The following is a 14,791-nucleotide window of genomic DNA, read 5'->3' as shown; positions in this document are numbered from 1 at the left end:
GCCCTCAGACCTGCTATGCTGGCACCTATTTTCCAGAGGTCTGGCTTTCTGTCCCCAACCTTTGTCACATCTGGGAGTTTTTGGTCTCCTCTTACCTTTACTCTCTCTTCAGGATTTTGTCCCCTCTCTCTGAGATGAACTTTCTTTCCTCTGGATTGTTATTCCTAGAAAAAGTGGTTCAGGAGTCTCCCTCTGAGCTCCAAACTGCATGTAGAGCCACTGCAAAGTCACAGTACATCTCCCAGTGTAAATCTGGCGGCAGAGGCCTACCATAGAGCTCCCTTGCCAGCGGGAAGGTTTAGTCGCAAGCTACAGATTGAGAAATTTGCTCCCTGGTGATTGGCCATCCACTCTTTCCTTTGGCACGTGGCCCTAACTCCTCCAGCACTGCCAGTCTAGCAAGTCAATTCAAGTTCCTGCTGTTTCTAACTAGGCTGGAAAATAACTTTCTTAGTTAACATACCAGACCCACAGCGGGAAAGCGGATGCCACGTGGCCGGATCAGTGACTAAGCACTTCCGAGAGAGGTTAAAGAGTGAATGGAACGCGGCATCTCTAATCTGGAGCCCAGGACACAGCCGACAGGAAGGGAAGGAAAGCTCGGCCCAAAACGTAGCGAGGTAGGTCATTGTTGAGAGAGGGAGGAAAGGCCCTTTAAAGGAGCCTGTGGACTTTGTCCTGGCCAGAGGAATAGAGAGGTGGTGCTCTCAGTTTCAGGGCTGTGCTGGCTGTTCATGGGGGAGCATATAAATTGAAAGGTGCCCCCTACTGACCTTCTGTACAAGTCTTGTTCCCACACTGCCTTCCCTGTAGTCTTTTTATCATCGTCTTAACAAACTCACTTCTGAAAAAAGTGCCACTTCTGACGAAAGTGCCCTGGGCAGTGACTACTGACCCAGCCCCAGCCACCACCAACCCTCTATTTTTGCACCCAAATGAGCATTGCTTATGGAACTTGTAAAAACACACCTGAATTTCAAATACTGCTTGTAGAGACCAGAGCCTCTGGTTCCTGCAGACATATTTGTGACCCCTTCACTGATCCTTTCTCTCACCTAAGCTGCTCTAGGTTGCTTTCTTTCAGCATCAGAATCTTTGAGAACTTTTTGAAAAAGGCATTCTTTCTTACAGCTAGAATGTTCTACTGGGCATGGTAGAGTTGGTGAAAGGCAGGCTGTTACATACCCCCAGCTATTGACATTCAGAAACTCTAAGCTGCACTTCGGTAATGAAAGTTAGGCCTACCTGGGATTCTGGAAGAATGGGTACATTAGAGGGAATAGCATGCCCATGCGTGTAGCTGCTAAACTAAAGACAGATTTCTCAAAGAAATAGCAACTCAGAATTCCTCAGTGGAATATGGTCCTTAAGAACTAAGAGAAATGTACTGGTGGCCACATGCAGACACTGTCGGGTGTATACCATGGACCGGCAGTCTCAAAGGTAGTTTGGGGTTGGGGGCATGACCTTTCTTGGGAATTCAATGCCAGTTTGCATCTCTCTGATTCAACTCTGATTCAGATAGGAGGAAGCAAGCTTTAGCCACTCTTCCTTCTTGCCTCACCAAGAAAGACACCAATACCAGGGCTATCACATTCTGCCATTGGCTCTCCCCCTTCCTTTCTCTCATTTTCAGACAGGTTCAGCCAACTCTCTGCACCCTCTTGTGCTCTCTAACCTTTGTTTCTCATAGTGGGTGCCCAGCAACTTGGCTGCTCTCACCCTAGTTTTTATTTGCTTCCCTGAAATGAGCATTTTAACTCTGCCCAGACAAGTCAGAGCATTGCCTAGATTTCTGATTCCTCTGTGCTCCTCCTTCACTCATCTTCTCTGCCTGCCTACCTGCCTGCCCACCTTACTACCCCTTTGTCCCACCTCTGGTCATTTATCATTTCCTGTACTTTTCTGATTAGCTACCCAAACCTCTGCCAAATAACTTGATCTGGACAAGGACTGTCCAAGGTGCCCTTTGGATCTGGTGATTATCACTCCCTCCCTCCTGCTTGGTTACATTCTTCTACTAGTTCACAGCCAAAGGTGCCGCCTCTGTTATCTAGGTACTTCCTGGAGCCCTTTTCCCCACAGGTTCATTTGCACACTGTCCACCTTGTAGAGTCTTGGCCTAACTGACATACCTCGTTAGGCTTCCTTACCTAAGTGAAGGCTTAATGTTTTGTCGCCAACATTTTATTTTGAAAAATTTCAAATCTACAGAAAGGTTGTACGGTAGTACAATGAGCAACCACGTACTCTTCACCTAGATTTACCATTTAACTTTTTGCAATATTTACTTTATCTGTTTCTCTAAGTATATGTACATATATATATCCAAGTTTTTTGTTCATTTACTAAACCTTTTGAGGGTTAACTGCAGATAAGAGACTTGATCTTTCAATACTTTTGTTTGTATCTCCTAAGAATAAGGAACATAATACTATCATCACACTCAAGAAATTCATAAAATCCAGTATTGTTGACCCTTTTGAAACAACATGGGTTTGAACTGCACAGGTCCACTTGTAGGTGGATTATTTTCAATAAATACTATAAGTGCACTTTTTCTTCCTTATGATTTTCTTAATAACATTTTATTTTCTCTAGCTTCCTTTATTGGAAGAATAAATATATAATGTGTGTTACATATAAAATGTGTATTAATTGACTGTTTATGTTGTCAGTAAGGCTTCTTGTCAAGAGTTAAACGTGGATTTTCAGCTGTGCGGGGGTGGGGGAACGGGGAGCGGGTGGGGTAGCAGGTGCCCCCAGTCCCTGCACTGTTCAAAGATCAGCTGTAGCTGACAACATTCATGTTTAATTTTCCCAATTCTCCCAATGATGTCCTTTTTTTACAGTAAAACATTTAATTTTTAAAATTATTTAAGTTTTTTTTCAATTACAGTATATATTCAATATTATTTTGCATTGCTTTTGAGTGTACAGCATAGTGGTTAGACAGTCATATATACTTTACAAAATTATCCCCCTGATACTTCAAGTGCCCACCTGGTACCATAAATACTTATTACAATATTATTGCTATGTTCCCTATGCCAATAATGTTCTTTATAGTTGTTTTTTGCTTTTTGTGTATTTTTTTTAACCTAACGCAAGATCCAGTGAAGGATCATCCATTGTATTTAGTTGTCCTGTCTCTTTAGTTTCCTTTTATCTAGAGCAGTTTTCTAGCCTTTTTCCTGCCTTCCATGACATGACATTGGCATTTTGAAGAATCCAGCCCGTTGTTTTGGTTGAGATCATCAAACATTTATCAGATACTTACTCTGTGCCAGATCCTATATTGACTCTGGGGAGACAGAGATGAGACAGAGACGATCCCTGCCCTGAAAGAGTCCCACCTGAGAGAGGGAGAAAAAGGTGAACATGTGCATGGTGAGAGCATGGAGGTCCTCAGGCCCAGTCAGGAGTGGTGAGCAAGAAGCAAGGCGAAAGAAGATGTCAGGAAAGGATTCCTGGGGAAGGCTGGGGTGGGGACGGAGCGGGGGTGGGCAATGTCAGATCGGAGCCCCTTCTTCAGCGCTACGCACGTCTACATCTAGCAGGAGTCCTGTGGAGATTGAGAGGGAGCTCCTTCTGGCTTTCTACACAACTGACAGCATTAGACGGTAGATAGCATTAATTTAGCTGGTCCCAGTGAACATGCATTCTAGCCCTTGAAATCCACCCGGGATTAACTCTAGGCCTGCTGTTTTGGAATTGCCCAGGCTCCACTCTTCTAGAGGAAGTGGTTCACTTTACCCGTGACAATAGGTTCCTCGTGCCTGTCTCTCGAGTTGCTATCCAGGTCTTCTGAGCTAGTTATGAAGTGGTTCTCCAAATCCCCAAATGCACAGTGGTTAAAACCAAATAAAAACTGAGTTCTCTTAGGATGTCCCTTCATCCCTACACTAGGTTTCCTCACAGAACTGTCAGAGTTTTAAGATGACCCAAATGTTCATAATTAAACTATTGATTCCATCATTTAGTCAGACAGTCAGCCCAGTATCTACTGACTACACAATGCCAGCCTCTGCTTTAGAAACGGAAGATTCCATTGTAAACCAGAGGGCAAGGTCTTTACTCCCACAGTTTCCAGCCTGGTAAAAAATACAAACAAATAAGCAAACCGTTAATTTCATGGTAATGAGTACTTGAATAGGACAAGTTCAGAGTTCAAAAGTTCAAATGAGGTGTGTCAGGTTAAGACTTTCCAGAAAAAATAGCATCCTGTGACAGACGAGGCTGGAGTGTCAGGCAGAGGCCCAATCAAGGAGGTCTGATTGACCATGTTACATACTTTAAATGGTATCATTGGGCAGTGAGGACCCACGGAAATGTTTTAAGCCAGGGAAGTGACAATCAAATTTGTGTTTTAGATAGCTCACTCAGGATACTGTGTGGGAGAGTGGTTTGGAATGTAGCAAGACAGTATAAACAGGAAAACTAGTTGGAGATTAATGCAGAACTCTGTGAGTCCTCCTAGATTTGGGGGTTTTCCTTTCTCTTGATATTCAAATCTAAATAAAATAAAATAAACCCCATCCCAGAATAAGGTTACATTTTCCTGGTAGTTGTTCATACTTCTAGCTGTCAATTCCTGCTTCTGATCCGTTCTTAATTCCTTTCCCTGGCAACTCCCATAGCCCATGGTCTCTCTCTACAGTCCTTTGCCCCAACCCTTTGATCCTGTTCCTCATCCTTCATTCGATCCAGTCCCTCGAATCTCAGAAGTAGAAAGTGCTGTGGAGATGACCTCCTGTGTACCCCAGCAGACAAGGGTGGTCAACTGGCTTCTGCTCAAAATACTCCTAACAGTAGGTTGTTTACTATCACCTTTGGCAACCAATTTTACTTTAGATACTTCTGAATGCTAAAATGCCTCCCTTTTTAGCTGAAATCGCCTTCTTATAACTCCTGCTCACTGTTCTACTCTGTGCCTTCCAAAAGACCAGCTCTACCTCCAGGCCTCTTCCCATCCCATGACTGCCTTTAGGGGGGTTTTCTCCTCTGAGCTTTCTCCAGATTCTACACTACCAGGTTTTTCTTCTTTGCCTCTCACCAACACTCTGGTTATCCTCCACTGGGAACTCTAGTTTTTAAGGTCAGCCTTGCAATGCGATACTCAAGAGATCTGCCACTCACTGAAAATAAATTCTTAAGGTCAAGGTCCTTATCTGTCTGTTTACCTCTACATACTCCATACCTAGCATAGTGGCTCGCAAACAGTATGCAACACATTTTTGTTGAGTGAACGAATGAGCTCCCTCTCATATTGATTGTTCTCATGTCTCCAGCACATCAACAGCAAATTTAATTTACATATACCTTATGAAGTTAGGGTTTACATCTCTATTTTATAGAATGGCAAACTAAATCCCAGGGGCAGGGGGGTGGGGAGCTATAATTGTTGACTCATACTCGTACTAGAAATAGAACTCAAGTCTTCCAGTCCCTATTTCTGATCCCTGGGCCAATGGTTTCAAAGTTTGTTTTGTTTTAACAGTAGAGCACCTTTTTTGCAGAGGTAAGATTATATGAAACTCTGGTGTATAAAAGTTAAAACCAGAGCTGTTTTGATAGAAACTGGAATGCGACCCAGAGCTCTATTTCCTTGGCTCCCCTCTGGAGGCCACCAGGGCCCTGTGAAGCACAGCTGGAACGCATTGCGGTCTTCTGTCCTGCCATTGTCCTGGTGAAGGCAGCCAGGGCCTCGTGGATCAGCCCTAAGTGGACTAGGACCTCCAGAGCCTCGGGTGTGATTTTTTTGCTGCATCTCATTAGGATGATTTAATGGCCTTGCTTAATCCAGGTGCCACCAGTCCAGATTTTTGGGCCCAGCAACTCAAAATATGAATGTCAGTTACCATTCTTAGCATCGCTGAGAGGAAAAGGCACTGACTTGCATCAGCATCTGGTGAGCTCCATGTCATCATCATTCTTTTTCACATCTGTTAGCTCTTGTGAGGCAGGTGGTATTATCCCCAGTCTTCACTCAGTAAAATGAAGACTAGAAAGGTGAGGTTCCCCTGCTGATAAATGGGGAAACTCAACTTCATCTTTTTCTGGAGCTCATTCAGAGAACTAGGTTTGCCAGTCTATGAATGAATGAAGAACGGAATAATAACTCTCCACCTTTGTAAAGTCATCTCACTTCATTTCCTCATCTGACGTTCTCAGCATGATAAAGGGTGATTTTTCCCAGTTTATGGATGAAGAAACTGGTGCTCAGAGAAGACGAACAGCCTGCCTGGGGTCACACACCTAGTGCAAGGCAAGGAGCTGAGGCACAGTACCCTGGCCTCATGTTTCCTGTTCTTGTCTCAAAGCAGGACAATGGTCCAGTCATCTCTCTGGGAAAGCAGGAGTCTGGAACCTCCCCTGAGAACGGGAGTGGATATGGTTTAGGTATCCTGGGGCTCAGAGACTTCTGTCTTCGGAATAATTTCTATGTGAGGGTTTCACCAGTTAAATTGCTTGAGATAGCAGTGAATCTGTCTCATGCTAAGTTTGACTTTAAACCTGTAGTTACCAAGAAATTTTAGGTAAATAGCAGAAAGCAGTCCTAAAATCCTAAACCATCTTGCCACAGAGGTCTTACTGAATACCAGACACTGTGCTTGAATTTAGTGTTTACCAGAGGCCCTGAATGAACCCCAAACATTATCTAAACACCTGAACTCTAAGAAAAACCACAAAGGACATTGATAAGGTCCAGTACCCAAGACAACCCCCTGCCCCCTATAAGTAGCGAATGCTGTGATCAGGGCTAGGGAAATGTTTTGGTATGTATAGAACCCAGTCATGAGACAGAGTCTGCTCACGTTCTGTAGTGCAATAATTAGGGGTCATGGCCTGGGGGTAGAAATGTCAGGATGAGATTCCCTTTACAAAGGCTTGCATAGCCACTTCCTTTTGATATTTACAAGCCCCCTAGAAGAAAGGGACTTCCATTGTTACAGATAAGGAGGCTGAGGTTCTGAGGGAATCTCCTTGCCTGCTGAATGGCAGAGTCAAATTCTAACCCAGATTCTGGTCCCATGCCTACACTCTCACCACTTTACAATCTGGCATCCTTGGAACATTTCTATAGAACAAGGCATACAAGAAAGAAGGCAAGAACATAAGAGCAGATCCTTTGCAGACAGGCCCTTAACCACACATCAAGAAGCATTTCTGAGATGCCCTGCTGTTTGAGAGAGTCAGCTTCTAAAGTGCCCTGTCTAAGCACACACATCTCCTCTCCAGCACCCTATTCTCTGCTCTAGCATCTCATGTATAAGGCAGCCTCTTCCTATTTTTTTAAGGTTCTCCTATCCAGAAAGAGCATAAGATGTCTACAACAGAAGAAATCTCAAAGACCATCTAGTCTAAGGGATAGTGTCTCTAAGGAGATCCAAGTCCAGAGAGTGGCACTAAGCTTGACTAAGGCCACCGAGTGAGAGCCAGAGCCATGAGTGGTACACAGGCCTCCTAAGACTCAGCCTGGGACTTGCTATTTTGCTGCCTCTTGCTCCACCCAAACAGGTACCTGGGAGCCAGCACCCTAGCAGTCCCTTGAGGTTAGTCCCTTCTCTAACTCTGGTATTACTGGTTTTCAGGTGAAAACTTTGTCCTGGGGAATAGTCTGGCCCGGTCCTTGGAGCCACACTCAGACTCAATGGACTCTACCTTGAATCCCACCAACCTTGTCAGCACCTCCCAAAATCTTCGAACCTCTGGGTACCGGCCTTTGCTTCCATCCTGTGGCCTCCCGCTGAGCACTGCCTCAGCTGTGCGTAGGCTGTGCTCCAGGGGTAAGCTCACCGGAGTTCTGGCACTCCCTCCCTCCCTCCCTCACTCTTTCCTTCTCCCCTTCTTTCCTAAGGTCTGGGAGTCCAGAAAGGACCTTGCTCTCTTGCCTTCTGCTTGGTGGTTAGACTGGAGTCTGCTAGGCACCTGGGAGGCAACTGAAACTCTGGGATTGGCTCGAGATAATGGAAACTAAGGCCTAGAGCCAAAGGGACAGGAAAAGATTCATTGATTCCTTCGTTAGCTATTTATTTGAACACCATATGTGTTTGGCATGGGGATGCAAAAATTGGTCCTTCTTGTCCTCAAGGAGCTCACAGTAGTGTGGAAGAGATGCCTAAACAGGTCATTGTAAAACAACATCTTGAGTGCAATTACAGAGATATTCTCTATTAGTATAAAAACTGCAAGAAGGAACACCTAACGCAAGCTTGGCATCCAAGGGAAGCTTCCTTGAGGAAATGACACCCTGAGATTTAAAGAGTGACTGTATGAATGGCAATCTCAGGAGGGATATGGGAAGGGAGAGCTTTCCAGAAAGAGAATACAGCATGAACAAGGGTGAAGGGAAAGAAGTAGCAGATTGTACCAGGAGCTATGTGCCATTTGGTGTTGCTGAAACCAAAGATAATACTGAGGCGTTAAAGAGAAAAGCCTGGAAAGGTCAGGGTTATGCCATAGAAGACCTTAAGTGCCACATTAAAGAGTTTAGAGTTGATCTTATAGGCAATGCAAAGTTTTTGAAGGCTTTTAATTAGAGGCAAGACCTGAAAAGGTTTGTGCTTTCGATGGATCATTGACTACCATGTGGAGGATGGCTGTGAGGAAGAACAAGGCTGGAGAGACCCGTTAGAGGTTGCTAGCGTGGGCCAGACCAGAAGTGATAGAGGCCTGGGTTCAGGCAATGAGGGAGCATGTGAAGGAATTGATGGAGCTGGATGGGAGAGGAGTTTAGATCAACACTGGATCTGGGGAGGGTGGGGAAGAAGCAAGGCTGAGAGAGAGACGTCCGAAGGTTGGGGAAAATTGTAAGATTGATGTGCTCATGATCTGGTGATGTAATGGTTATGATGGACATAAATCACAAGACGGTTGTAAAGACAGGAGGTTGGGTCAGAAAATGGGATGTTTAAAATTATGAAATGAATTTGTTGATAGCAAGAACCAGGCAGTAAGCTTGGTAGTAGGTATTGAAGTGAAATGTACCAGTGGAGGCAAGAAAGTTGAATGGATTGCCTCTGAGGATTATGGCAAGAATTGGGGTGGAATAGAAGGTAGTGAGCTAAGTAATAAAAAAAAAAAGGCTTCATTGAACAAGGGGTAGAAACCCAGAGACTTATAGACACCAATGATCAGGAAGGGCAGGTGGAAAAATACATGTTTGGCCTCTGAAGAACGTGAGCTTTCATAGGAAGATAGTCTAAAAGCAGCCATTGGGAGACAGGAGAATGCCGCCCCCACACCCTCACTGTGGCCTCTCCCAGCCCAGAGATGTGTGGGAGGTGACAGAATAAGAAAGCTCTATTAGCAAGGCCTGCAGTGGAAAGAAGGACCTCAGGAGAGAGAGTGTTCAGCAAGGCTGACAGGGGAAGAAGTCTGGGAGGCCCCGACCCCGACCCCAGTGAGACAGCACATGGAGTGCGAGAGGCTCTGAAGTAGAGGTAGAGCTGAGAGTTGGTTCCCTGCCTTGAGACTTGGGTAAGTCATCTCACCTCACACATCTGCATGTTCTTCATATGCAAATGGAGATGGTGATATCCCCCTGGTCTTTCCACAGGAGTGTTAAAAGGATCAGATGGAAGCAGGGATATGGGATCGTTTTGGAAACTAACTCATTCCCCAGGTATGAGGGTGTTACTGTTACTGTGATTTTCTCCAAGGCCACTTAGGAGTGCTTCACAGGGCACTGTTGTCCCCCAGGCATCTCCACTCTTCCTTTGGAATACACTGAGTCTGTTGGCCAGGTCATGCTCATCTCTTCTGACCATGAAGAACCTAATAAGGCTATGAAAGGATTCCACTCTGTTGGCCCTAAAACTGTTTCTCTCACAGAATGTAATGGATGCCAAGTCTGTCCCCTCTTATTTCACTCTGCAGGACAATTGGGCATCAGTTTGTTAGTCTGGGCTCTGTGGGGGCGCCTCACCTGCCTTAGTCATTCTCAGACTGAGACACGCTCCTTTCCTTGGAGAGTGACCACCTCCTGGACCCACTGGGTGGAGGGAAGGAACCCTGATATAGTCTGTCTGAAAAAATGTGAGCAGGAAAAGGCAGAGACAGGACACCAACTGTTCTCCTTCCTGCCTGCGTGGTCTTGGGCAAGTCAGTTCACTTCTCTGGGCCTCAGTTCTCTCGTCTCTAAAGTGAAGATGATGGTAATTCCTTCAAGAGTTCTTTAGGGGTTAGATGAGCTGATGGGGGTTCTTTATAATGTTCGTACATCAGACCGCTCTTCCCCACATTCACCACTGCCCCTTGGTGCATGCTACATCCCTCTCTCTGTCTAGACTGTCATGGGAGGCTCATTTACAGCCAGTCTCCCTCACTCCTGTCCTTGCCCCCTAACATCTATCATCAGCACAGACTGTGAGAGCAGTCCTTTTCATTGTAAATCGGTCCCTGTCACTCCTGTGCTCAAAACAAACCTATACACTCAGAAAAGCCAGTCGTCTCTCAGTGGCATACAGGGTCTGCTTTATCTGCATCATCACTCTCCCTGCCCCATCACACATGTGCACACCTCCCAGATGCTTTTTCCCGCCACTTCTACTCATTCACTCTCCTCTGGCATGTTGGCCTCCCTGCTAAACCTTAAACATGCCCATCACTCTTCTGCCTCAGGGTCTTTGCTCAAATGTCTTCATCTCAGTGGAATATACATTCTAAGGGGAAATAGGCTGACAAACAACACATAACATATAATAGTATATATGTGGCTGTATATATGTGTATATTTATATATAACACCATTATATACATGCATATAATACTCTGTGTGTATGCATGCATGTGAAACTCCTAGCTCCCCTGGGTAGAGGGATTAGCTAAAATGGTCCAAGAAGGACACTCAGTTGTATATCTTCTCTCTGCCCTCCATAATCTCTGCACTTGGTTTCTGTCTTAGCATCACAGCAGACTTTGAAGAAGTGGCTGGCTCCCACAGAGCTCTCTCCAACTTCTTCTCTGCTACCACCTCTAAAAAGCCATCGGAATTTCTGTGGTTCTAATCCCCTCTGCTTGCTCCAGCACACGTCTTCCCTGGTCTGCTCAGTGCCCAGCCACAAGCTTCATAAATAATTGCTAGAGTCTCTAATACAGGGAGCAGGGGCTAGGCCAAGCAAACTAAGCTTTGACTTTTAGACCTGGGACCCAGAATGCAGAAAAATGAGAAGATATTTTTAGCCTTTGCCAAAGGTAATTAAAGAGTAGGTTCCTTCTATTTCCACAGGTGTATTCCAGCTCTGCCACTTAGCATATGACTGGGCATTCCCTGGGTAGTGAGAATACAGATATGAACAAGGCAAGGTCCCTGTCTGAAGACAGACACAGTCTAGCAGGGGAGACAGGAAAATACACAAGTAATTGATCATTCATTCATTTAACAAACACGTTTGAACATCTATGGCTGATCAGGCACTCTTGTGTGCTGGGGACTGTAACGGGAAAATTCCTCCTGTGTGTCTCCCCTACTTTCAGTACTCTGTTCAACACTACTGCACTTCTGAAACCTGACCTGTGGGCTCTTCACACAGCCAGCGGGGTGTCCTGCAGTTTAGATCAATTCTGATACTACCTGGAAATAACATCAATCCTGCTACAGATTAAGGGCTCGGGCTCACAAGACTGCTAACCCACCCCCACTCCTTCAGAAGCCAGTTGAGAGTCTCCATTGTTACCTGTACTTCTAACTGACTATGTAAATTGGAGATTACCACCAGCCCCTCCTTATTTTACTTAATTTGCTAGAGTGGCTCACAGAACTCTGAAAAACTGTTTACTTACTAGATTACTAGTTTTCTGTGAAACGATCCAACTCCAGAACAGCCAGGTAGAAGAGATGCAGAAGGAAGGTAGGAGGAAGGGGCGTGGGGCCTCCATGCCCTCTCTGAGCTGGGTGAGCCGCTCTCCCCGCACCCCCATGTGTTCTTTACTACAGCAGGAGACAGAGGACAGTATGTAATGATAAAGGGATCAATCCAACAAGGGGATATAACCCTAGTAAACATTTACACACCCAACATAGGAGCACCTAAATATGTAAAGCAAATCTGGATGAACATAAAGGGAGAGATGGACAGAAATACAGTTGTATTTGGGGATTTTAACACTCTGTTGACTTCAGTACATAGATCTTCCAGACAGAAAATCAATAAGGAGACAGTGGCCTTAAAGGACAGTATATCAAATGGATTTCATTGGTATCTTCAGAGCATTTCACCCTAAAGCAGCAGAATATACATACTTTTTAAGTGCACATGGAACATTTTCTAGGATACACCACATGTTAGGACACAAAACAAGTCTCAGTAAATTTAAGAAGATTGAAATTATATCAAGCATCTTCTGTAACCACAGTGCTATCAAACTAAAAATCAGTCACAAGAACAACACTGAAAAACATGCAAATACATGGAAGCTAAATAACATGTTATTAAACAATGAAAGGGTCAACAACTAGATCAAGGAAGAAATCAAAAGATACCTTGAAACAAATGAAAATGAGGACACAACAATCCAAAATCTGTGGGACACTGGAAAAGCAATCCTGAGAGGGAAATTCTCAGCATTATAGGCCTATCTCAAAAAAACAATAAAAAGCTCAAATAAACAATCTAACTTCATACTTAAAGAACTGGAACAACAAAGACCAAAGTGAGTAGAAGGAAGGAAATAATAATGATCAGAACAGAAATAAATGAAATAGAGTCTGAAAAAATGATACAAAAGATCAATGAATCCAAGAGCTGGTTCTTTGAAAACATAAACAAGACTGACAAACCTTTAACCAGACTTATTAAGAAAAAAAGAGAAAGGACCCAAAGAAATAAAATCAGAAATGAAAAAGGAGAAATCATAACTGACACCAAAGAAATACAAAGGATTGTAAGAAAATATTCTGAACAACTATATGCTAACAAACTGGACAACCTAGATGAAATGGATAAATTCCTAGAAATATACAATCTTCCAAGACTAAGTCAGGAAGAATAAGAGAATCTGAATAGACAGATAACACCAAGTGAAACTGAAGCAGTAATCAAAAAACTCCCAAAAAGCAAAAGCCCTGGACAAAAGCTTCACAGGTGAATTTTACCAAACATTATGAGAAGAACTAACACCTCTCCTCCTAAATTTCAAGAGGATGGAAAGCTCCCAAAATCATTTTACAAGGCCAGCATTGTCCTAATTCCAAAAGCAGATAAAGACACCACAAAGAAAGAAAATTATAGGCCAATATCCTTGTTGAACATAGATGCTAAAATCCTCAACAAAATACTAGCAAATCAATACAGCAATGAATCAAAAAGATCATACACCATGATCAAGTATGATTTATTCTGAAAATGCAAGGTTGGTAAAACATTCGCAAATCAATACATGTGATTCACCACATAAACAAAATGAAGGATAAAAACCACATGATCATATCAATAGATGTAGAAAAAGCATTTGATAAAACCCAGCACACGTTTATGATAAAACCTCTAAGCAAAGTGGAATTAGAGAGAACATACCTAAGCATAATAAAGGCCATATGTGACAAACCCACTGCCAGCATCATACTCAGTGGACGAAAACTACAAGCGTTCCCCTTAAGACTGGGGACAAGACAGGGATGTCCACTTTCATCTCCTATTTAACATAGTAGTAGAAGTCCTAGCCTCCGCAGTCAGACAAGAAGAAGAAATAAAAGGCATCCAAATTGGAAAGAAGTAAAACTGTCGTTATGTGCAGATGATATGATACAGTGCATAGAGAATCCCAAAAATTTCACCAAGAAACTTCTAGAACTTATAAATGAATTCAGCAAAGTAGCAGGATACAAAATTAATATCCAGAAATCAGTTCCATTTTTATATGTCAATAGTGAAGTAACAGAAAGGGAATTTAAGAAAACAATCCCTTTTACAAATACTTCAAAAAGAATAAAATACCTAGGAATAAACCTAACCAAGGATATAAAACACCTGTACTTGGAAAATTATAAGATACTGAAGAAAAAATGTGAAGAAGATACAAATAAGTAGAAACATACCGTGTTCATGGATAGGAACAATTAACATTAAAATGTCCATACCACCCAAAGCAATCTGTAGATTCAACACATCTCCTATAAAGATTCCAATGACATATTTCACAGAACTAGAACAAATATTTCAAAAATTTATATGGAACCACAAAAGTCCCCACAAAGCAACAGTGATCCTGAAAAAGCACAAATTTGGAGGAATCATGCTACCTAATATCAAATTATACTAAAAAGGTCATGGTAATCAAAACAGCCTGGTACTGCATAAAAACAGACATAGGTCAGTGGATAGAATAGAGAGTCCAGAAATAAACCCACACCTTTATAGTCAATTAATATTTGACAGAGGAAGCAAGCACATACAATGGGCTAAAGATACTTATTTCAAGAAATGGTGTTGGGAAAAATTGGACAGATACGTGCAGAAAAATGAAACTCCATTACCTTACACCACACACAAGAATAAATTCAAAATGAATTAAAGACTTAAATGTTAGACCCAAAACCATAAAAAATAATAGAAGAAAACGTAGGCATGTTTTTCTCTTTTTAATTGGTTAAAGATGGTCTTTTTAAATAAACTTTTTTAGGGAAAAAACTATTTCTGTATGCCCCAACAGGGATGAATCTCCCAGACACAATGATGAGTTAATGGAGCCAGACACAAAAGTGTGCATACTGTGAATTAAAGGCCATGAAGTTCAAGAACAAGCACATAACTGACAGTGGAAGAGTCAGAGCAGAGGCCACCACTGG

The 14,791-nt window shown here is 43.1% G+C and overlaps 1 protein-coding gene across 1 annotated transcript in view; it reads left to right on the top strand.

Annotated features, from left to right (window-relative positions):
• Positions 1-14,791, top strand: part of SCMH1 (Scm polycomb group protein homolog 1) — a 144,899-nt gene that overhangs the window by 126,558 nt on the left and 3,550 nt on the right. The window contains 2 exon segments of the mRNA XM_036025857.1: positions 7,596-7,790; positions 9,563-9,628. Of these exon segments, the coding sequence (XP_035881750.1) occupies positions 7,596-7,790; positions 9,563-9,628 (261 nt within the window).

Source organism: Phyllostomus discolor, chromosome 5 (genome assembly GCF_004126475.2).
Source record: "Phyllostomus discolor isolate MPI-MPIP mPhyDis1 chromosome 5, mPhyDis1.pri.v3, whole genome shotgun sequence".
NCBI classification, from domain to species: Eukaryota; Metazoa; Chordata; class Mammalia; order Chiroptera; family Phyllostomidae; genus Phyllostomus; species Phyllostomus discolor.
The sequence above is the reverse complement of the archived record's forward strand: the minus strand, read 5'-3'. Positions and strand labels throughout refer to the sequence as shown.